Raw genomic sequence first — 26,319 nt, forward strand, 5'->3', positions numbered from 1 at the left:
ATTCACATATATACGACCATATTTCCTCTCTGAATCCCAGACTCATCAAACTGCCAGTGTGGTCCATTTGTGTATCTAAGGTGCATCTCATACTAAAAAACTGAACTATTTTTTTTTTCCTCTTTCACCAGTTCTACTCCTCCTGTGGTCTTCTCCACTTAGCAAATGGCAAATACATTTTTTTCCAGCTGTTTGTATAAAAACCTTGTTTTTAACTCTTCATTATATTCCATATCTAATCCATTAGCAAATTCTACTGAATCAACTTGTACAAATATTTCAAGTCCAACCATATCTCATCACCTTCACTACTGCCACCTTAGTCCTACTACAACGACTTCCTAACTAGTGCTCCTGATTCCATGTGCTATTGAAGACTAGAGCAACCTTTTACACACATGATTTTTCCTGGATCCTTTTATTTCACTTAGAATAAAACCAAGATTCTTGCCATGGCCTCCTTTTAGACTCTACAATGATCTGATCTCTTATAATTCTTCTGATTTCACTTCTACTTTCCTTTCCTCTTCCTCTACTCCAGATATATTGGCTCCTTGCAGGTGCTTGAACATGGAAAGCAATCTCTCATCTCAAGCTGTATGGGACTCCCCAAGACCAGTCCCAGGTTTGATGATGCACTAGGAGGACTCAGAAAACAAAGCTGACAGTCATACTCATGCTATAATTTATTACAGTAAAAGGTTACAAAGTAAAATCAGCTAAGGGAAAAGTTGCATGGGATAAAGTCAAGAGAAAACTAGGTTCAAACCTTCAGGAGTCCTCTCCCAGGGCAATCATACAGGATATATTTATTCCCTCCAGCAAGACAGGATAACATATGTGAAATATTTTCTACCAGGAATGCTCATTAGAGACTCAGCATCCAAGATACTATCTGTAGAGGTATTCTCTAGCTGGCATATATCAAAATTCCAGACTCAAGGAAAGGCAAGAATGTTTAGCATAAACAACATTGTTGGTACAACTGAGGGCACAGCAGACCACTCTTATCATGGAACGATAAAAACTTTTCCAAAATCCAGATTCCCAGATGCCAGCCAAGGGCCAGTCTTGCAAGCAGATTTTTCAAAAGATAGCAGTCTCATTCCTGCAACATTAACTCTTCTCTGTACACAAACTCTATACATTGGTTACTTCTGCTTGATACATTCTTCCCCTCAAAATTCCTCAAATAGTATACAAATATCACCTCTCAAGTGGTTTTCCCCAGTTGTGGGATGTAGACCAACATTTGCTTTGTTACTCTCATTTCCTTACATGTTTTATTTCTGGTATCATAACACCTATTTATTCATCCATCTGTATAGTGCTGTCTCGATCTTTAACCCCTGAAATGGAAGCTTCACAGAAGCTAGTCTAGCTTGTTTCCTGTGGTATCCCCAGTACCCAGAACAATAGCTGGTGTAAGGTTGATACTTGTAAAATTTGCTGCATGAATGAATCCTCATAAGATACCTCCATTAATACCTGGGTTTGATGATTATAAGAACAAACAGAACATGTTTGTCAAACACATTCCTCACTGTCATTTACTTTTTCTTACACAAAATATTGATAATTACTCAGTTTCCTGCTTTTCTCAATGATGGGAGATATTTGCCAGATTTTCAATTCTGAAATAAGTAGTTACCATATCAATAGAGGTTAAATATGCTGTGGAAACAACATGATCAGGAGATAATGAATTCTGGATTTGTAAGGAAGGTACTGGAGGCAGACAGAGCTCTGTCAATACATCCTAAAATAACTGCTCTGTTTAAGTTCTATATTAAAGGTAGTATGTTCTATACAACAACAGAACCACAAGTTTAAAATTTTTCCTTATTGAAAGTTCCAGAATAGGCTTTAAAAATTACTGCAGTAGGGCTGGGGATATAGCTCAGTTGGTAAAGTACTTGTCTCGCCTGCACAAGGCCCTGGGTTCAATCCCCAGCATATCTCTCTCTCTCTCTCTCTCTCTCTCTCTCTCTCTCTCTCTCTCTCACACACACACACACACACACACATCACAGCAGTAGCTCTAACTGAAATACAGTAATTTCCCCTGTCCACAAGGGATACTTTCTAAGACCTGCAGAGGATACCTGAAACCGTAGATAGTACCAAACCTTGGGTATACTATGCCTTTTCCAATATATACATAATTATGATAAAGTTTAAATTATAAATTAGGCCTAGTAAGAGATTATCAGCAATAAAAACTAATAATAAAATGAACAATTAGGATAATGATAATATACTGTCAAATAAAACTTATGTGAATGTAATCTGTCAAAATGTCTTATTTTACAGATCCTAGCAACTTCAGCACATAATTTGTTTTCTTTCTATATTAAGTTAAGAAGGTTCATCTTTTCAATTAAAGGAAGCACTATGGTGTCTGTTTTGTACATGTGAATTGCCAGCACCACAACTCTTGTGCATGGGGCCATTATAAAGTAAAATAGTGGTTACTTGAACACAAACACTGTGATACTGTGTAGGTGATCTGATAACTAAGATGGGTATTATGTTACCAATAGGTAGCATACATAGTGTGAACACTCTGAACAAATGGATGATTCACACCAGGGCAAGGACAGCATGAGATTTTATCACATTACTCAGAATGGTGTGCAGTTTACAACTGACAAATTATTTATTTCTGGAATTTTCCTTTTAATATTTTTGCAAGCACCATTAACCACAGGTAACTGAAACCATGGAAAGTAAAACTGCAGATAAAGGGAGTCTATTATATATTTAATATGGCTAATGAAACTCCTGATTTTCTTGTTAGCAGTACTATTATTCTCACAGTCAGGCTTGGCCTTGGGAAACATTTTTCTTACTCCTTCTTTGTCTGTATTAACCCGTCACAAAGTCCTTTAAGTACTTACCCCAACCCAGTTTTTCATGCCCATTGTTTTCTATCTACTCTTACTACCATACCTTATGTATCTTTTACATTACATGCCTAAACTTCAGCAGCAATTTCCTGACTTAAGGGTTCCCCTCACTTAAATCTACTTTATAAACTAAAACCAATTTAATTTTTCTAAATAGTACCTTTAATCAAGTAATTCTTTTGTTCAAAAATCTTCTGAAGCTTTCCACTACATACAGAAAAAAATCCGGACTCCTGATGGCATTCAGGAACTTCTGCAACTGGGCCTTGCTACCTTTCTCATCTTTCTGTACTCCACAAGTGGCTTCCACTGCAGACATATGTTATCTCTAAATAAGCATTTCTTGCCTGACAGTGGTCCCGACTTTTTCTTTGTAAACCCCATTATTTCATTCTTGTCCTACCCTGTTTCTCCCATTCCTATTAACCACTATTGTTATTATTTAACTCATTTGAATTCCCATTTTCCTCCAAAGAATCTCTCTTCAGCATCCCAAGTAAAAAGTTTCTTTACCACTTCAGCATACATTATTTTTCTTCCTGGTCCACAAATACTCACCTCCTAAATTTTGAGTTTTTGATTATATGAATTATATCTTAAGTTTTATGTATTTTCTTCCCTATCTACTGCAGGAATTTATTTATTTATTTATTGTTGTGCCAGGGGTACTTAACCACTGAACCACATCCCCAACCCTTTTCATTTTTTTAATTTTGAAATAGGATCTCACCAAGTTCCTTAGGGCCTCACTAAATTACTGAGGCTGGTTTTGAACTCTTGATTCACCTCCCTCAGCCTTCTGAGTTGCTGGGATTATAGGTGTACAGCATTGCATCCAGCTCTATTGCAGGAATTTATTAACTAATTAATTCAAGAGCCAAAATGAGGAGGTAAATAAGCCATAACATTCACCCCTGCCCTCAAAACAATGATGCTGATAGCTTCTTGATTTCTTTGTTCTCTTATAGTGATCCTAATGGGATTCCTAATTTTTTATCTTTTCTTCATCCCTGAACCTAGAGCCTGTTTCTTTTTGATCCTGCATTATAATCTTCAATAGTTAAAATGTCTTTTTGCTTACTTGTTTTAGTAATCCTAACTTTAGAATATCCCTCAATGCTGAGTAACACAACTCCAGGCTTACTTAGGTCCTTTTCTGAACATGTTCTACTTGCAGATCTGTAGCATAAATCAACTTTGAAGGATGTCTTGGTAACTGCCTGGAGAACTAGTCACAGAACTTTAAAAAGAGACAGATAAAGGAAACCTCATAAAAAGTTAAGACTAAAAATTTCAATAGATACAAATGCTAAAATTTAAACATTTAAAGTTTAGCAGGCTATCTGAAAATAATATTCACTTAATTTTTAAAATAATCTAAATCATGCAACTGGCTGACATTATGAAATTAACTTGAAGCCTACTGCCGTTGCTTTCTTTCTGCATAGCAATACCTTAAAATAGGAAAGAGAATCAAACATCTCTTCAATTTGTTCTGAAGACTGAACAGATGATGATATTGGATGAGATGAATTCAACGAATCTTTCTTCATGGTTTTAAATCGAGAGTCTAAGAAATCTTCATACTAGTAAAAAATTAAACAGATTAGGATATCATGAAAGTATCCAAGGCAAAGGTTAAGTACAGCAGTTATTGATATTATTGCTAATTATTACTAAAAGTCATGATGAAAAAACAATTGGTTACACTAAATTTCAGAATATAAACTTTTGAAAATCCAGAAAGATTATGACCTCAATGCACATCCCTTAAATTTAAAAGTATAATTATAACCTAGTCACAAGAAAATCAGTATTTGCTAAACAGGAGAATACAGATGAGTTAAGAGCCCATTACTAAAGTAAACAAATGCCAAATGTGGGTATCCAAGATAAATATTCTAAAATGGCTAGAGTTAATTTTTAAAATAAAAACTGAAATTAAAAAAAAAAACTTGGTCTTTAAGCTGGGTTCTCATAGATAGTACAGGATTTTTAACAAGACAATATACATTTCTCTTAATTGAGAACCAATTAAAGTAAAATATCTCTTAAACAGTAGGAACTCTTGATAGTTCAGCAGATGAGCTCCCAAAGAATACATATTAGGGGGTTTTCAAAATTCTGGGCACCACCAAGTGGTGAAACTATATATCTCATTGCTTAATTAAATAGGGTATACAAATTCGGAATGCCTTATTTAGTATTCTAGCTAAAAATTAATTCCTTTTATTTGAAAATTTTTAACAAGTCCTAAACAAAAACTTCAGATTGAAAGCTCAAAGAACACTTCTTGCTTTAAAGCAGTCTTGACTCATTTCTCCAGGAAGTTTAACAGAAAGTCACTGAATTTAAGGGTTGAAAAAAATATTTACACTTTTCCACTCATAGCTTGAATTATTTTGGCAAAATATGGCACATCATGGCTTAATGTTTTCAAATGTCCCTAAATTCAGAATATCTCCAGAGTCTAATAACAGTGACAACATTATTAGGTCTCTCTATCATGGAAGGATATTCCACATTTTTGGGAAATACAAAATATGGTCTGTACCATAACAGAACAAATTATCTGTTTGTATGAAGTTATATATTGCTATTATAAGAATGTATTCATGTAGTGACAACAGAGTGATATAATTACTACAAAATGTCTTAATTTTCTTCTCTCTTTATAGACAAGATAAAAAAAATTTTTGCTTTGCAAAAAAAGACTTTTCAACCTTATCTAAATCCCATCAAGCAAAAGAGCCATACTTGTTAAAAACAGAATGTAGGAAAGCAATTTAAAATATTCATTTTAATTACAAAAACATATAAACTTACATAATTTCAGTGAAACATATCAGTAAAAGTGTAATTTTCATTGTCAAATTTCCAAAAAGGTATGGATATCATTAACAAGGATGAATTTTAGTATAGTTTTCTAGAAACATTTTCATTTCTCCAAATGCAAAGAAAACATAACTTGACTATTTTTCCTCCTAGCATTCCAAGTAAGACAAATATTATACTTACACTGGAGAGCTCTTTGAATACTTTTTCCAAAGAAAAATACTCCATGAAAGTGGCGAAACCTTCATTTAGCCATAGGTCATTCCACCACTGCATTGTTACCAGATTACCAAACCACTGTGGGAAAAACAAAGTCCCAACCAACATGATAATTACATTCTCAGGAATATTCAAAAAACTGGCTGAACTGTCATATTAACTGTCCATAACCAAATTAAGATATCTTAAAAATATACTGGTATTACAGTTCAAACAAACTATACTTGAATTAATCAGAGATTTGTAAAAGTTGTGTAAATTTCCTTTATAAGTAAAATAAAACTTTTAATATTTTACCTTAACTGAATGGGAAAAAAAGCAAGAAAGAGTACTAATATATTTATTAGTATATTCATCAATTTTAAAAACAGGCTATATAACATGCCAAATAGGGATATAAAAACTTTTTTAGCTACCTCATGGAAATGAGGTTTCCTAGATAATGAAACTGACTTTCTTATATTAAGTTAATAGTATTATTTTCCATTATATCTACAACCATGCAGGTTAACTAAGAAAGTTTCTTTCTATGTGAGAGCTTTTCCTGTAGTCAGGGGGTCCATGCTTTAGGTTTCTCCTCAATTGGCCAAGGCAGAGATAGCATTTGCATGATTCAAACCTGAATTCAAACAACATTCATTAAGAAAGTTGCCATTTATATAAACAGATGAAATCGGGAACATCTTTAAATGTTTTCTTCTATGCGGTAATAAAAAGAAAGAAAAAAATAATGAGACTCCCCTAAAAAATGTATGTTAAAAATCTTTGAAATAAAAAGTGGTTGTAGGGTGTGCAATTTAGCTAAGGTAGCCTATGATTTATTTAAAATTAGCAGCAAAAATCAAGTTGCAAGATACTAAAACAAAACACTTTACAGAATTATAACAGAAAACTTTCTAAGACTTATGCCAAACCCTGTTTCACTGGAAGATGTTTTATAAGTCCTAAAGAAGAAATAAGACAGAAATACTCCCCAAGTGGCAATGGCTAGCCCTGGAAATAATAGATGTAGAAGAATCTACAAAGACACCTTTTATCTATGGCCCATTTATAACAGTGAATAAATGCTTCATATTCCAGCTTGCCAAGAAGTCTTTATGAGGGCTACCAAGTCCTACACAGATGTATAGGTAGACAGTAAGCAGACCAATTCCGTTCCTGGTCTTCCTCCACAAGGGGCCCCTCATGACACCCTGAACCATACACAACCCTGGCAAGGACTTCACATCCAGAGCCCAGCAGAGACAAGGTATTGAAGAACAGGGCATGTTGTATACTCACAAAATTCTCTTTCTTTTTCTCTGTGTCATATAAAGATGCCTTCACACTTTACTCAGAACCTCTCTCTCCTACATTAACACAGAACCCCATTCTAGTAGAAGAAGAAAAATTAAATCTAGTCCTAACAACTGTGGATTTAAGAGTTGTCAGAGAAAGTGCAATTTAGGGAACCCACCTACAAAAAGTTACACTGAGAAGCTATAAATTGTTAGGGAAAAAGGGTCTCAAAGAGACAGTGACTTCAAGCCCAAATGCTACTACTTATTAGCCATGTGACTTTGGGCAAATCATTTATTTAAGCAGATTCTCAAGTTTCTTCATCTGTAAAATGAGATTATTACCAATCTTAAGGTATTAAAATGCTTTAAACATCCTATACAAACAAAAACATTTTCATTTGGAAATTAAATTTGTGCTAAAAAAGTGTCTTTTTATTATAAGGTAATATTTTTTTAAAAAGCTGAATAATTAGTAACATCTACATGTACTCTAAAGCTCTAGTATACGAAGTAGACACAATTATAAGATGTAAGAGCACTGGTTGTTAATACCTGATGGGCCAGTTCATGAGCAATGATTTTAGTGACCAGTTTTCTATCTGTCACCGAAGAAGTATTATTGTCATACAGAAGAGTCTCTTCTCGGAAGGTTATCAAACCCCAATTTTCCATTGCTCCTGCTTCAAAATCAGGAATGGCCACCAAATCTAGAGATAACAGGGAAAAAAGTTATCAACTTTTCCTCATATAAGGCACACTCCCTAATTAAAACAAAATATGTTATTCATTGGCTTATCATGGTGAAGACAGTGAGTTATTTTTATACTCCTTAGAAAGTGGAACCATCCTTATTCCTTTTTTTGTTTTTTTTTTTTTTGGTACAGGGATTGAATTCAGGGATACTCAACTACTGAGCCACATCCCCAGCCCTATTTTGTATTTTATTTAGAGACAGGGTCTCACTGAGTTGGCTCAGTGCCTCACCCTTGCTGAGGCTGACTCTGAACTCCTGATCCTCCTGCTTCAGACTCCTGAGCCACTGGGATTACAGGCATGCACCATCCTTATTCTTGCTCTCCATACTCCTTAACCAGTTGTCAGCTGAGAAAGATTTGACCTCCTTTCAGGTGACTCACTGTCCCTTACCAAAGGGAAAAAAAAAAATGCCTCCACAACCAATCAGCTTTCTAGAGCAAGAGGAACAAAATTCAGGGCCCATCCATATTGAGCTCTCTAGGAACAGCTCTACATTGAAGAGTACTAAAATCCTCTTGCTCTCCTGATTTCCCATTATGCAGTTTTTGTTATTTGAATTACAAAATTTCTTGGAAGTCAGTCAAATTTCAGACTAAGCCCTTAAGCTAATCGCACTTACATAGTACCTTTCTAACAGCCCCATAACTTGTGTTTTAAGCTCCAAGTTATTTTATTCACAGAATGTAAATAATTTAATAATTATGATTTTTAAAGCATTAACAATGTTTCTGGGCTTTTTAAAGTAACTTTAGTAAAAACTATCTCTAAAAAACATTTGCAATACAAATCTTTATTACAATTGCAGTAAAAATCAGAAGTGTGGTGATTCTTACCCAATTTTTTAAGTGGATATTGAATTTCAAAATAGTTTTGATAAAACTCAAGAAGCTTCACAGTTGTTTCCAAGGCATGGTGAACTTGACCAATCTTTTCTGGCACAGTGTATATTGAAACCTAAAGGGAAACATTATATGTGATATAAGGAGAGATACAATTAAAATGCCACAATATTCAGGTGAGCACTGTCAGGACTGGCATACCTAAAAAATACAGTTGTATGAGATATCTTAGGACAGAAACTCTTGCTTACAATTCTTTTAGTCCCCATAGAGTTTAGTAAGTCCCTTCCATATATACAACAATGTTCAAAAAATACCTTACTAATTCCTTTTCTTTTTGAAACTATCATAACATCCCAAGTAAATTAGGTTTGGTCATTTTATAGCAGTTTATAAGCACTTGCCCATTAAATTTTTTGATATTTGTCTTCTCCCATTACTTGCACTTCTTTCTTTACTTACGAACTATGAAGAGCCTTAGATTTCAGTTTCATTTACATTCACATCATATGTATTTAACTTTTATCTTTTCAGCGCCTATCATAGAGACTGACATCTAGCAAGCACTAAATACAGAGGAGTCACATATTGCTAATAGAGTTAACTCTCAAGTTTACATACAAAATAGAAATGGCAGATTTATTGAAATTACATTGTAGAAAACTGATTATAAATAAAAATATTCTCTTTCAAAAGTATGGCCACAATTTTTCTTTCAGTCTGGGACAACTTATTCTTTGCTTTTTTTCATTCGGGGCTTGTTTTTATGTCCCATTTTTTATATTTATATATAAATCATGTGAAACACATTTTGATGGCACACAGTAAGTGAAAACAACTAAGAGAATAACAGTTCATGTGTCTTATTGCCCATTCACTGCAGGACATGTGCTAAGTGGGAAAGAAGATAGAATCACCTGTATTATTTAAATGGGTATTTTCTCTTTTATGGGTTAAATGCTAAGTTAAATACATACAATGTGACTGTAAATGAAACTGAAATCTGATGAAAGGGTTCATTTATTCCCATTTCCGGAATAAAATGATCATAAAAAGAAGGTACTTGGGTATTTTCTCTTCCTTTCTACTTCTTTTTCTTTTCCTTAAAAGAATATAGCTAAGAGTTCTTACTAGAAATAAATCATCTAATCATTATAATTATTATCAAGCTTAATCTAAGAACAACAGAAGCAGTAAAAAATAAACAAAGGGGCCAGGGTTGTGGCTCAGCAGTAGAGTGCTCACCTAGCATGTGTGAGGTTCTGTGTTCGATCCTCAGCACAACATATAAATAAATAAAATAAAGATATTGTGTCCACCTATAACTAAAAACAAAATTTAAAAAATAAAATAAAAAATAAACAGAGCAATCTGTCTTAGCAAAGAAAGTCTTGAATAGCATTCTTGCCTTTGTAAGAGTATTCTAAACATTGTTGAATGGGGGCTGAGGGTGTGACTCTGTGGCAGAGAGAGGTTTAGCATGCCTGAGATTTAGTATTGCTCCCCAACACATAAAACAACCCCGCCCCCCCAGAAAAAACATTGTTAAATGGAAATCAACTGACACTGAGGTCTCAAGACTTACAAGTTAAAACTTCTTGCCCAACATCTTACAAGGACCTTATGGGAGATTTCTAAAAACACAACTATAAATATCCTTGATCAGCTCCCAAAGAATAGGATTCTTTAAGATTGAGGAATAAAAGATTTGTTAGGTTCAATTTATCAGTTTTTTAAATTATTAAAAATGAACATTAGTTAACAAAAGCAAAAGCAGAATCAAGTTTCAGCCCCACCCTCCACCAAAACAATACTATGGACTGCAAGTTGTATAGGGACAGAAAATATTAGAGGTTTCATACTAAATTTTCTGAAAAATGCTGACTTTCCCAAACAAATAACTGAACAACAAAAAGCATACATTCCTAAAATAAACAAACAGAAATAAGTCCATTCAAAATGATTGATTAGATGGAAAAGAATAATAAGAATTGTGCATAATGTCCTAGGCTGGTGGAAAGACACTTGAGGTAGAAATGTTTTTTGAGGAAATTTTGAACAGAGTCATGTTTCTATGAATATTAAAATTCTAACCACATGGATAAAATAGTTGAAGATTCTTTTAAATGTGGAGAGACACCACATGGGACTAATCATGATTAAATTTTGCTTCTAGCAATTAGACCTGTGTACAATAAAAATGAAGGCAGGCAGTGCAGTGGCAAAAAAACAAAACAAAACAAAAACCTCAAGACAAACAAATAAAACAGTACATTTACAACTGCCCTAGAATTTTACAGGTAATTCTGGCATTCCTAAAGGCAGGGAGAGATTTAAGGAATAAAGAATGAACAGAAATAACAAATATTTTCTTTTTCAAGCCTCTGACACAGTCTTTATTATTACAGGTCACATGTAATAATCTACAGTCAACCATGACTTTTTAGTTGCTTGGTAAGATTCACATTAATAAGAAAATCCCTATTGCCTTAATCCTTGACCTTGTTAATTTAAACTCATGTAAAATATTATAAAATAGAAGGCAGTCTAAAGATTACAACATTTTTAACATAACAAAAATCCTTTGCTACACTCCAAGTTTTGAATAGTTCTGGTCACTATGTCTACATTTGTTATTCATGTAATTTGGTATAAGACACAGCATAGCTATTGGATAGTAAAATTTTGACTATAACTTGATTTGTCATCTCAGGTCAATCTAACCTCTATGATTTCCTCATCAGTCACATGGATCTAATGCTTCATCCTCAGTCAACATATAAAATTAAAAAAAAATGTTTATAAACAAGTGCCCACAATTAACATACAGAATTATTCCACATTACATTCTTCCATATTTCCTAAAAAACAGAATAAATTAATAAAATTATTGTTTATTTGTATAATGTTAATTTTTTAAAAACACATTTACTACTGGGTAGCACTAAAAATGACAATATTTATAACTCATGTAAAAGATTTTACATATGATAAAAATAAAATGTACACAATTTATATATATTATATCTATAATAAATGGTTGTGTGTGTATGAGTATGTGTAATATTAGAATTGTAAAAGGTGATGTTCAGAGGATTAGAATGTAGTCTTCTTAAGGGTTCAAAGTTATTAAAGTGCATAAGATAGATTTTAATCCAGGAAGACTCCAGGGTTCATATTTAACCACCATGTTTCTTCCTATTCCAAGCAAAAGGAAAAAAAAAATCCAACTTATACCTTATATTCTTCTCTCTCAATCTCTTTCTTTCTACACACACACACACACACACACACACACACACACAAATGAGGCATATATGTGTGTTATGAATAATTTATCTTGGCTGTATGGGAGAATTAACATTGGAGCAACTGGAAAGATAATTGAGCTTTGTAAGGGCAACCTTGAATATCAGAATATCAGAATGATGAATTTGAATGTCATCCTACAGGTAGTAAGAAGCCAACATAGAAGATGAAAGAAGAGGCAAGAATGGAAGTAGGGAAGGAGGGAGGGAAATGGGGGACTTTAAAAGAGCCCTTTATTTTTCTTTATTTATTTTATGTGAAAATATTCGCTTTATTAGGTTTCTGCTATAAAATTAGAGTATGAAAATATAATCAAATAATCATTTTAAAATGGGTATTAATGACAAAGAAAAACAGAATTACTTTACTAGAATGAATTTTGGCAAAATGTAGATAAATCAGACCCTTAAAAATCTTACTCATTTTCTATGAATAAACTCAATCAGGATTTGCTTTTCTTCTTTCATTCTTTCTTTTTAAAATATTTTTATTAGTGCATTATAGTTACACATAATAACACAGTTCATTTTGAAAAAATTGAATATGGAATATTCAATATTCTGAAGTTTCACTTCAGACCCCAGTACTTCCTCTTTCCCTCTCCTCCTCAACTATTTATTTATAGTTCTTTTTAAATTAGAGCTTTATAGATATACATAAAGGTGAAATTCACTGTGGTATTTTCATAGATGTACATAGCATAATTTGGTCAATTTCATTCTGCAGTTCCTCCCTTTTCCCATCTATCCTTCTCCCTTAGTCCCCACTTCCTGTGCTCCACTGATCTCCCTTCTATTTTCATGAGATTTTCTACCCTTGCCTTTCCCCCTTTATTTTGGTTTAACTTCCACATGTGAGAGAAAACATTCAACCCTAGACTTTTGGGGTCTGGCTTATTTCACTTAGAATGATATTCTCCAGTTCCATCCATTTACCAGCAAATGCCATAATCTCATTTATGGCTGTTGATGGTACCTGGGCTGGTTCCATAATTTGGTTACTGTGAATTGCACTGTTATAAACACTGATGTGCCTGTATCACTATAATATGCTGATTTTAGACCTTATGGAGAAATATCAAGGAGTGGGATAGCTGGGCCATATCCATTCCTAGTTTTGGGGGAACTCTCCATATTGCTTTCAGAGTGGTTGTACTAATTTGCAGTTCCACCAACAATGTATGAGTGTATCTTTCCCGCCCCCACATCCTTACCTGCATTTATTATTTTTTGTATTCTTAATGATTGCTATTATAACGAGTGGGAGGTGTTTTTTTGTTTTGTTTTTTGTTTTTATGTTGGGGCTGAGCCCCACTGACCAATAAATACCTGGATCCCAGGGTTTGTTTTTTTAAAAAAAACAGCATCTGTCTAATCATTTCAATCTATGCAATATGGTACATGAACACTACTATAATACTTGAAATGTGGCAAATAAAACTGAGAAAATGGATTTTAAATTTATTTAACTTTAATTTACATCTAAATAATTATATAAGCCTAGTGACCACTATATTATACAGTTCTAGAAACTTTAGTAATGATGTTTTATTAGATTTCTCTTATAAATGAAGAAACTTGAAAATTATTTACTTTCAGTTATCAAACCAATAGTAGAATTAATAATAAGTAAAATAATATTTGTAATATAAAATGTCTGAGCATGATCTAAAAGCTTGCTTCTCTTCATAAGACCACCACAAGCAATCAGTAAAGCCAGAATTCCTCTTAACCCACTCTGAAACAGGCTTTCGGACAATTACCACATCAACATACCAGGGTTCCATTTACATCCTGACTCAGGTTCTTCATTTCTCCCACAATGAAAGCAACCAGGTAAGTACTCATCTTCACACTCTCACAAAACTCATCCTGAACAAGTCCATCTTCCATAAGGACTGATGACTTCTACAGGCAAAGAGAAAAGATGACAGTTCTGTAACTGCAGGAATGAATTACAATGACAAAGACACTGAGAAACTGAACATTCATATAGGAAATAAGAAGTGAAGATACTAGCATATTTTAATCTCAGCATGAGTTTCTAGACAGAGCAACGCCCTTAGTCTCAGTTTGTTCTACCATCCTTTGTAGTGAGGACATACTGAGTACAGCAAAATCCATGAATTTTTAGCTCCAAGGTGGCTTTAAATAAATATAAGTAGTTGTTTCTCATCTTTAAAACTTCATTAAAACACAAATCTTTCTATACAACCTAGGAGGGTTCCACTTTACTGCTATAAATACATCCATAGAAGCAGAAACTACATCTGGGATATCCCTTGAATGATGTAAAAGGCTTTTTAGAGTGCCATGTTGAAGACTCCTATGAAGACTTAGTGGGCTGGAAGATGGTAGGTCACAAATCCTGCAACTACAGGATTTCCCAACCATGATACTAAGCAAGTTGGCATCCACCTCTTACAGAAAAAGACTAAGGTGAGGAGTATGGCTTGAAGTGGAGCTGTTGGAGTACAGCCTTAGTTAAGGACAGACCATGTTGGCTGCTGCCTAGAGAGGTGGGCTCCATGACTTGCTGGGTATGGCTGCTCCTCCCCACTCAGTCCCTCAGGTGTTTGAGACAACCAATGACCTCATGGTTCTATTTAGAACTATATAATTGATTTCACCCCACTGCTTCAAGAAAAAGGCTCCTATTCTTGTTGTTGACCTCCAAATTACAAGGATGTCAATTTTTTCTTTACTAGTAAAATTATAAGAACAATTGTGATTAAATAACATCAAATAACACTGTTTTGAATAGTAAATTCACTGTCTCTGATCTTGTACTACTTAACACTATTAATACAAGCACAACTTCAGTACACTTTGCATTTCCTACACCTACTTTCTAGGTTCAGCAGATCTTTCTCTTTCAAGTGCTCCACAGGCTGACTTCCCAACTGATTCCAACTAATATCTATATTCAAACTTATTTAAGTATTTTAAGTAATTCAAGTATGTTTAGAGAAAGAGCAAAAATTTTTCATTCAAGGAACACACGGTACCTTAGGCATATTTGATAAAGCAGTGTATTGCTCATCCCTTATGATCCTGATGATAAATGTGGCCTTAAACGCTGGTTCATCAAAGCAAGGAAAAGCAGATCTTGCTGCCAGGGGTTCAAACTGAGTTGCTGCAAAGTACCTAAAAAAAAATGCAAATTCAATCCAAAAGTTATTGACCACCTACTATACAAAGAGGCATCCTGCCAAGTACTAGGGGTGTTAAGATAAATATGGTACAATCCAGTCCCTAAAGGACCCACAATCAACTAGGAGAGGCAGAGGTTTATACAATACACAGAGGCATATCAAGTTGTAAATCATGTCCTGGCAGTAAAAACAAAGCAGTGGGACAAGGGATAGGAAACAAATTCTGACTAGTGGCTAAAGACACTCTAAGGAAACTGGTACAAAGTCTGAAGAGGGCCTTAAAACATGGATATTTGAGCAGGCAGAAAATGGAAGAGAGTAGACTCAAGGAAGAATGGGCAGCACATGGAAAGAGAGCAAGGTATGTCCATGGACTAGGGCAGCTGCTGAGTGTAGTTAGAAATGAAGCCAGGAAGGTAGGCTGCAGCTGGCCATGGAGGTCTTGGACAGGTGTCTGATGGAAGATCAATATGAAGGGTTGTCATTAATTGCCACTAATCTTTTGTACAGACTTTGGCTTCACCAAACTAAACTTCAAGTTCACAGATTACATCCTGATCAAGACTGAAAAATCTAGCTGTCCTGTAGTATTATGGTTTCCTTTACTCTCAGAGATGAATCAAAAATTTCCTCCCTCCCACACAGTAGCAACTATTAAGGCTGTGACACATATAAAGTCCTCAATTAAAGGCTGGGAGGAAAGTATAAAAAGACACAGGGGGGGAAATGCAGATTTCCAATTAGGTAGAGAAATAAAGCAAATCTCCATTTGGGAGATTATCCAAATGGCCCTAAAACAATCAGGGCAAGTGTGCTCCTGTGGTGCATTCCCAGGCCATAAGGCATATTTACAGCCACTGTGTAGCAACCTTTCTTGTTTGGGGTTTAGTTTTCACTGTCAGATGATAAGTAAAAAAGGAACAGTGTGGAAAGTGGAGTCTGAAGACCCAAACTCTACAATTTCCCAGCTATGTAACTTTGGGCAAATCAGTGACAGGATTCCCTTCCAAACACCCAAGGTATTTGAGAAAATTACATAAGACTAATCATAATAAAAACTATTTATATGCCACAAAGTCCTATATTAATATTTATTAAAAATACTAGATCACCACAATTCTTCCACACTTAAAACTACTGTATTTTTTTCTTGGTAAGTGTGTGCCCAAATGATTGTTTCTAATTGGGTAAGCTGCAAAAAACGATAGCAATCAACATATGTGAAACAATATAAACATATCAGCATTCTACCATTCCATTTCTTTACCCTGTCCCTAAGGTTCTTACCTAGTTAACAGAAGGACCACAAGGGACCAAGGAATAAAGTTTTATGTTATCTCTACTACTATTTAGACAGGAGCCTACTTATAGACTAAAATTAAATCATAACACTCTAAGACAAATAAAACCTTAGATTACTATTAAAAGAGATGGAATAATAACTATCTCATACAAAAGTCTCTTTGAGAAAGCTGCTTCTTGATGATATTATAATCTGTTCTATATAGGCTGAATACTTTGAAGCACATTCTTTTATTGGTGACTATGTTTGCTTTCAGAAAGTTAGTTTCAGAGCTTCCTCAAGTAATGCTCAAGACAATTAACAAATTAGGTGGTGGTCAGATAAGAGAATTCTAAGTACTAGGGATAACAATGTGCAAAGGAGGTGTATACTAGGGAAGCAATGTATCACAGTGGCTAAGAATGTCCCTCTGTCATTTCAAATGACATTGATTTTTAGTTCCCACTCTGCTAGCCATAGATGTCAAATGAGTTGCTTTATGTGCCTCATTTTCTTCAGTTATACAATGAATATGTTAATATCTACTTCTTAGTGGGGTTGAAAGGATAAGAGGATAAGGGGATAATGCAACAGTTTCTGCACTTCAGCTCCCAGTAAATATTGACTTTTATTTCACTGGATTTTCAGGAAAGTGCACACGAAGTTTAATATAGCAGGTAAGAGCTGCGAGGAAAACAAGGGCCAGAAATGAAAGGCCTTGAACTACACCACTTTAGAAATGAGGAACTGCTGAAGGATTATAAGCCAAAGATCAGGATGGTCATCTAAACTTATAGAAACAAATACAGAAATATGAGTAAGCATAGGAACAAATCAATATCAGTATGAAAAAATGGGGGCTGTGGGGAAGATTATAGTAATATTACAGATCAGGTGATCTGTTAAGAGGATGCTTCAAGAGTTCAAGAAAAAGACTGAAAGATGAAGAAACAAACAAAAATAACTTCCATCTTAAATTTGTCTGCTAGTTCTTTTAGTATCATTTTGTCACCTAGAATCTTAAGTCTGTCATCAACAATTTCTGTTTAACTGCAAGGTTACTACTCACTGTCCCCTACTTAGAGCACACAGGTAGTTTCCTTACCACACAGAGTGGCCATACATGGTGTTACATACGTGCTGATTTCCTAATCAAGGAATATATATCTTGATTACTTTATCTACTAGTTTAAATATTTTTTTCTAATTATACCTCAAAGAGAAGAAAGTATAAAAACTTTTCCAGTAGAACTAAGCATAATCAAAAGTGAAAGAAAAAAACTGCTCAGAATTATAAGTAAAATGTATAAATAATAAAATATTAAAAGGTATAAATAATCTTCTAAACTTGTACCTTTACCAAGATATCATGTAGGGCCTTCATTACTCTAACAGGTATGTTAAAGAACCTACATTTTTATAATAGTGTTTTCAGAGCTTCCTCAAGTAATGCTCAAAACAATTAACAAATTAGGTGGTGGTCAGGTAAGAGAATTCTAAGTGCTAGGGATAACAATGTACAAAGGAGGTGTAAACTAGGGAAGCAATGTATCACAGTGGCTAATTTATTTTAAGATTTTAAAATACTATTTTAATACTGTATTTTTTAATTTTGACAAACCATGTTCCATTTTTCTAGCATGTTCTACATGGATTTGTTTATCATTGGATTTTCAGGAAAGTGCACTTGAAGTTCAATACAACCAGTCCATGGTAAGAGTCAATAGTCATACCCCAAAACACCTTACTCTGCTACACAACATTCATGCTTCCCATCATATAGTAATAGGCCCAAGGACTCTGAAGCAATGATCTAATCAGATGAGATGGTTAGGGGCTTGCACACTAAGTCATTCTTTTTATGTAGATCCTATATTTCCTAGGGATAATGATGACTTTAAAAAGGGGACTAAAATCAAGAACTCCAAACTGCCACTTCAATTATAAATTTTTGTTCAATGTCAAATATATGAATTGAAATGTAGCAACAGAATTGTCATTTATTTTAAAAGTATTATATATAAAGCTGTGAAAGTGGGCACGCCTCTAGTCCCAGTGGCTTGGGAGTCTGGGACAGGAGGATTGCAAGTTCAAAGCCATCCTCAGCAAAAACAAGGTGCTAAACAACTCAGTGAGACCCTTTCCCTAAATAAAATACAAAATATGGCTGGGGATGTAGCTCAGTGGTTAAATGCCCCTGAGTTCAATCCCTGGTACCCTCCTCTCCCAGAAAAAGTATTATATAGAAAGAAAAACTAAAATTACTTACTGAAGAGAAGTACAGATACTGCTTTGCCTGTTTCCTCATTTAAGAAGGATCAAAAAGTTTTCTTAAGATAGGTTTAAAATATTCATTTCTAATTATTTCTCATAATACATCAAGGAACATTAGCCAAATTGCCTGCATCAGTAATTCATATACTGGTACACAAAGTAATAGAGAGAATGCTCCAATTGCACTGAGCAGATATGACAAAGACTTTGTGCACATAAGAGAACTGACATAACCATTTATGAATAACCTATATACAGTGTGAAATCTATCTTTTTGGAAATTCCAGCTATATGCTATGAATTAAAGGGAGAAATATATCATCCAAATAAGTAGCTGAATACTTTTTATGTTTTGTCTCACTTTTTTTTTTTATAAATTGAAACAGAGTTTCTCCTAGACTTTTTAAAAATTTCTATCAGAATCCAATAGTCAAACTAGAATTTTCTTTAAAAAGTAAACCAGTAAAGATAAGGGTACTAAAAATTGCATATATAAGCATACCATGCTTTGTGTCCTCTTTCTCCATCTGACTAAGCATGTCCTAAAAATTCTGCACATAGGTCTTAAAGAATAATCCATTTTCCTCTTTATTCTGCTTCCTATAGAGACTTCATAGGGTGATAGAAAATTAGAATCATAGAATAAGTAAACCAGTAAAAGCTGAAGATAACTTAAGGTTTATGATACAGAATATAACTGACAAAAATTTTATCCAGCCCCTTCCATCAGCAAACTCCTACCCCGCACCCCACGATGATATATGGTCAAAGCTTTGCCAAAGAGTAATGGTATATTTTCCCAAACTACCATTCTATTGGGCACCTAACTTCTTAAATTAAAAAAAAAAAAAATTCAGTTAATAGGTCTGTTGTGGAAAAGGGATCCATATTGCTGAAGTCATCATACAGCATAGAAAAGGCTACATACTTTTTCTCATTGCTTTCATCTGTATAGTTGACACCATAAAACCCATAATAAGAACTAGATATATTTGCTGAATATTCTATCTTCATGGTATAATTGTGTCCTGCTAGAAGGGCTTCAGGGGCAACAATGGCAATTTGCTCATGATATGGATATTCCAGGATTTCAACTTCTTTTTCTTGACTTGAAAGTGCTGACATAAAAGTCACTCTTGAAATATTATGACCTGTGCTATGAAGAATGATATTCCATGTGGTCTGAAGAGCCAGAACTGAAATTGTCACAGAACCCCTGAAAGTCATTGAGGTTAGGTTTGGGTGTAGGTGAAGTTCATAGCGCTGTGGCATAATGGCAGTGGGAAGCCTAATTTGTGCCCATGGAAATAACTTCCCATTTGTTGCAACTGGCTGAATTAGTTCCATTGACTGATTTTTCTTATGGCAGCCTTCTTTGGTAAAGGTACATCTAGGCAGTAGGTAAATCACCATGATTACAGAGACAGCAACCACAATGACAAAAACACAGACCACCAAGGTCCTTGCAGAGGGTACTGAACAGGCCCCATCTGGACTCTGTCTATAGCCAGCTGCACTGTTCCGAAGGCCTGAGCTTCTGTTCATGAAGGACATGCCCAGTAGTTTTGCAGATGACTCATAATCCTCTTCATCCTCGTCCATCTCATGTTCACCAAGACCTCGCACCAGCAGTCGGGAACCCCGGGGCTCATATTCCACCTCATCAGGCTCTAGAGGATGTAAACAAGGTTCTTTGGCTAAGTCCACCACATCTGGCTCTTCCTCAAACATGCTATTTTCAATCATATTCCTAGGGAGCTGAAGTCGATCTAAAAATCCAAACATAAGGACAGGCATAGAGTTAAGGAACAAAGTTTATAGTATGATGTTTTCTAGCAAAAACATATTTAATATATGATATTTTTAACTTACTAAGACTTATTTCTATCTCAGAGCTACTGAATTAAATAAGATGCTTGTGACTTCCTTGAGTCATTAATTAAAAACCCACACATAAATAAAACATTCCACAGTATAAAGCAAATAAATAAATAGGCTAAAATAAAAAAATACAGCTGAGATTACAGATTAATTTTCTTAATATATTCCTACCCAACAACCTGGGCCCCTGCTCCAGGCTTTAGAGTGGCTGCTTTGGCCTGCCTGGTTGTGTCTATCCCCACAGGGCCAGGAGTCAACAGGATCAAAGGGATGTACCCACCTACTGTCCATGCCCTTCTTCTGAGGTTTGAACACCTGAACCCCAGAATTCCTGCCCCAAAAACCTTGAGTCTCCTTTCAGGGTCTTTCTCTCTCTCTTCCCTCCCTGAGTTTCATTCCTCCTGGGGAGTAACACAAACTGGTCACGCTATTTCTAGGCTCCAGTTGTGAACAGGATGGACTATTGTCCTCTGCCCCCGAGAAGAGGGCTGTTCTTGTCCCATATCAAACTGAAAATAGCAAGTTATATGGAAAATTTCCATAAGCAAGAAGTAATAAAAATTATATGACAAAAATCTCTAAATATCAGATAAAACTACAATTCAACCTGTTTTCCACACTTGTATAAACATTCAGAAGTACAAAATACTCCCATCTGCAATAGCCACACTACACCATGAGTATTAGTGAGTCTTGGGGTAGGAAAGTAGTGGAAGCTTTCAAAAACTACAAAGAACAATCTCTCCAATTTGCCAAGAATCACTGAGAAAAGTGATACCCTTCAAAAAGAAGAAGGGTAAATAACCATCATATATCAATACTTTTTAGGATTAGACCATTCACTGCACTTTATTTTAAAATCATAAAATTTCAGCTTTTAAGAAGTTATCAAATTGAATCATCCTTTCCCTACAAGGCACTTATACATATCATTTCTAGGACTAACAACAATTATATGAAGTGGCAAGCATTCTATTTCAGACATGAGAAAACAGAGAACAGAAATGGGTTGATTTATTTTCATAGCTATATAGTGATTTAGTCATAATACTAATATTTGAGCCCAAGTTTAAAAATTATGATTTCAAATTTTATTATAATGCATCCTGCTATTCAATTCAATAAAAGGTGACAACGTAGTAACTTAACAAGGTCAACTCGTATTTAATGAAATGAAGTACTGATAAATATCAGGGTAAAATTTTGCTACTCAGAGCATGATATACAGACCAGCAGCAGCCACATCATATTTTACCTTGTTAAGAAAAGCACATTCTCACATCCCCTCCCTGGATGTTGCCAGTGCATGCTATCCTTCATGCATCTTTTTTCCTCTGCTCCTTCTGCCTAGATATCATTTCTCCTTGCTACCCCAGTTCACCTAGTGAACACCTGTTATTGCATAATTCAGCTTAACTTGGTAGAATATAAATGAAGTTATTGTCTATTTTCCCTTTTTCTTTATTACCTTTCAAAAACAAATTTTCTTGTCCTTTTTACCTTATCCATTTCTGCTTTGGGGAGTATCAGTGAGAGTGCCTTTTCTTATCTCTTCTCCATCATGAACTTTGTAAAGGAAATACTATTTTAAAGTTTTCTTTGAAAAAAATTTAATCATTTTCTAGCTGTGGATTTGTGCCATATCCTGTGAGTGGTTTAAAAATGGAAGGGGGTTACAACACCCCGCTTTTGAGAATAATCTTCTAAGCTTCCAACAATTTTCAGCTTCTTATGACAAAGTTTATTTTGTTTGATAATTTAGTTGATTTGGGGTCATTTACTTAATTAATAGAGCAAATAACTGTTATACTTAAATCCTTTATTAAAAGTTTTTTAATGAACTCTTACTGTTTAGAAATGTTCTATGGCAGTTTTTTAGTACCTGGCACAATGCTATAATTTAGCTGCTTATTTTGTTATTAAAAAAAAGATCTAGAAGCCCTTTAACCTTTTGCCTAATGTGTGACGATTATGCTCCCTTATGCATCTCTCTACATGCTTTCTTCTGTGTCAGATCCGAATAGACAACAATGGGGGCTGGTCAATCTATTTTTATTTAATAAATTTCTAACTAACTGTAGTAGAGTCTCAGTTTAATATTTAAAGTATTCCCTTTCCTGAATTCTGTCCCCTTAAAACTTTGTTTTCACTTGATTCTTCAACCACATCCTATTCAAAGCCAAGGGATAGTCCATAATTTGACCATTTACCATCTCCTGTCTGCACTTCGTCAACAAGTCTTCTGAGAAGTGCTTAGTTAGGTGCCTGACAAAATCCAGAAAACTTACTCCTTATTAAATACCCCATTAAATTAATATTTAAGGAGAATTTTAGAAATGGAGCACATTGAATCATCAACTATATTCTATTGCATGTTAGAAGCACACTTACTGGTGTGTGCAATCATTTAAAGTTAAATATAGCAAACTATTGGAAATTACTTTTATTATAGGTAGCTCATAAAGACTATACTTCAAGCCTATTTAAAAAGAAAATGTAAACTATTAATTTGATTCTTAAATCAGTACATTTAATTTCAGCATAAACTATAATATAATGCTTGATTGTTTCTTGTTCTAAAGGGCTGTATCCCTTTTGAAAGATGCACTATCTTTCAAAAGAAACAGGCGATTATCTAAAACCTCTCAAATCTACACATGCATGCTATTTATAAGCCAAAAGCTCCTAAATGAAATATTTTGTTAAATAATATGGACCCATGTGGTTACAATTTTTAAAAAGTGAAGACATTTCTTTATATCAGATACTGTGAACTATCTTGATGTTGTTCATAGACCTGTACCAAAACACAAACTATTCATTTTCCATTTGTGACAGGATACACATGGAAGTTTAGTATTCAAAAACATTTACTGCAATTTGACAGAGTAATTTTATGTCTGAACTTAATAATTTTTGAAATAGAGCTCATTTTTTCAAAATATTTTTTAATTGTAGATGGACACAATACCTTTATTTTATTTGTTTTTCTTTTATGTGGTGCCGGGGATCAAACACAGTGCCTCACACATATTAAGTAAGTGCTCTACCACTGAGCCACAACCCCAGTCCCTAGAGCTTATTTTTGCATGTCTTTTTTCATTTCATTTTTCTAGTGATAAATTTTTAAGTGCTATAAATTTCTATAATAGATTGAAAATAAAGCAAAACAAAACAAGAAACGCTGCATCTTCAAAGAAGCAGTGGGGTATACTGTCACCAGAGTGACCATTCAGGTCTAGATAAAGTTCTCAACCATGACAATAAAACAGTGGGAGTGAAGAGAAGGGAACAAGTCATGGTAAAGAGGTGGAATCACAGGAATTAATACTCGCTTGGGCTGGATGGGCCAGGAGAGTAGAGGAATAGAGGAAAGTTGATGTCAAGTTCTATGCATGATCCAGCTTGTTTTCATAGCTGGAAGAAGGAAAGCCAATCACTGAGATTAAAAATATAGGTTTTTATATTAATATAATCTCTCTCTCTCTCTCTCTCTCTCTCTCAAAAGGAAGGAGTAAAAATAGGAATTCTTGGATGGCTTTTAGCATGGGACATGAAATACTTAATATACTTGTCAGACAGTAGGGTAGACATGTTTGATTATTAGCATATTATAGAATTCAAGGCCTGATTTTACAGGTAAAATTTTATAGGAGATAAAAGAGCTAGGATTTGACTGTTTGATCTTCAACAGATTAGGCTCCATTTCCTCACTTATAAATGTGAAGAACATTACTGTTTTGTAGGACTGTCATAAGGATTATATGTGGATCTGTGGCTCAAAAGAGGGATGAGGGTGAAAAATTAAGATTTCTAAATCCTGGGTATACATAATTCAAACCATACAGATGAGTGAGACTACTGAAAAGGGAAGAAGAGTCAGGGAGCATTAGCTTTAAAAGGGTGGGACACAGCAAGAGGGGCAAAAAATAAGAATAAGGAAGAATGGACCAGAGGTAGGAAAATTATGAGGGTAGCACCCCAGAAATTGAAGGAAGGGTTTCATGAAGGAAGTGCTCAATATTAAATATCTTTAAGTAAGTGCCAAATAAAATGAGGCCTAGAGAGTCTCCTACATTTGTCAACCAGCAAACCAGTGATTTCTGTGAGGCACTTTCAGGGGAGCAGTAATAGAAGAAGCCTGTTTTCAGCTACCCAAAGATAGAATGAAAAGTGAGCAAGGGAATGGAAGGGCTGTAGACTGTTCTTTCAAGACACATAGTAAGAACATAGAGTTCTTTCAAGACACATATTTCTGTGAGAAAAGAAAAGAAAGATAAAAAGTGGAAGTGGAAGGGCAAAAGGGAAAATATTGGAGTAATATCCAGAGGGGAAGAGAGGTCACAAGAACTCCAACAGAGAGATTAACCTTAACTGCAGCCAGACACTCTCCCTCTGAGCCTGGGGGACAGGAGGTGAAAGCTGAGAAGAGGCATGTCCAGGTGTGGGTCAGCAAAGAGCCTTTCTGTTCTCTGGGACAGCAGAAACAAGGTCTTGTGCCCTGAGCTTCTGGCAACTATGAAGAAGGCAAAGGTGATTGAGGAGAATAAGAAATCACAGGTACCATGGAACAGGATCAGGGAGTGTAAATCCGGGTCAAAATATGCCTGAGATATCCTATTAAAAAAGCAGGTGGAATTTGACCACCAGTCTTTATAAACATCTTTAGCAATGCTTACCAGCCCAGGTCCAAAAAAAAAGAGAAAGAATGTGATATATAGATCACATAAAAATAAATAAAAGATATTTAAAACCTAGAAGAATCAAATTGTTACTCCAGGGTTACATATGAGTGAAAAGACAAGGGCATGTGTATAGGACAAAAAAATGACGCCATGGCACATAACACAGAGAGCAAACTGAAGCAAATTGAAAAGGAACAAACTTCCCACAGGCTGTAATCCTTCTAAACTACCAGGGAAATGAAATGTGTTTTCAAAATAACAAGCCAAAAGAGAATAGGCTTGATCTAAATAAGTCTTTTTGGGGAGATACAAGGCTTGCTATATTCAAACGTGGCCCTAACAATAAAGCATTACTTTTTTCCTGAGATTTTTATGACATATTTATAGAAAACTAAAAGCTTCAAGGGTGAGATAGTATTGACATCTTCCAGATCATTTCCAAATGCAAACTTCATTAAATTTCCAAAGAGATGACTAATTATCAAAAAAAGTAACTATTTCTCTAGTGAGAATTTCTCAAAAAGGGATTTTATGTTGAAGAAGTTTAGGCTTAATAGAAAAAGAAAAAAAACTAGAACAAGTGATTTTTTTCATGCATAGATATAATCAGACAGAACATTATCCAGTCACCCTAACCTGCACTCAAAGAAAACCTCTTCCCATTGGTCACTGTACTCATATTAAGTTCTAAGTTTAGATATATCATTATATCACCAGAATCTAATGGACAATCCCAAACAGAGAACAAGTGTATATAAACACACCATTTCTTTACATTTCAATGTATTAAGTATCACTATAAAACACAAACAAACTCCTGCATGCATTACTACTTTACCTGTAGCAGACAGTACTTTGTTACAAACCACAAGATCGTAAGGCTGGATGCATCATCC

General features: G+C 34.7%; 1 protein-coding gene across 1 annotated transcript in view; it reads right to left on the bottom strand.

The window, feature by feature from the left end:
- Positions 1-26,319, bottom strand: part of Lnpep (leucyl and cystinyl aminopeptidase) — a 95,943-nt gene that overhangs the window by 34,308 nt on the left and 35,316 nt on the right. Inside the window, exons 2-8 of the mRNA XM_076856983.2 lie at positions 19,786-20,626; positions 15,155-15,293; positions 13,923-14,054; positions 8,833-8,953; positions 7,796-7,950; positions 5,928-6,041; positions 4,364-4,495 (exon numbers count right to left, since the gene is read on the bottom strand). Coding sequence (XP_076713098.1) covers positions 4,364-4,495; positions 5,928-6,041; positions 7,796-7,950; positions 8,833-8,953; positions 13,923-14,054; positions 15,155-15,293; positions 19,786-20,626 — 1,634 coding nt within the window. The remainder of the gene's footprint in view (positions 1-4,363; positions 4,496-5,927; positions 6,042-7,795; positions 7,951-8,832; positions 8,954-13,922; positions 14,055-15,154; positions 15,294-19,785; positions 20,627-26,319) is intronic.

Source organism: Callospermophilus lateralis, chromosome 5, assembly GCF_048772815.1.
Source record: "Callospermophilus lateralis isolate mCalLat2 chromosome 5, mCalLat2.hap1, whole genome shotgun sequence".
In the NCBI taxonomy this organism is placed as follows: Eukaryota; Metazoa; Chordata; class Mammalia; order Rodentia; family Sciuridae; genus Callospermophilus; species Callospermophilus lateralis.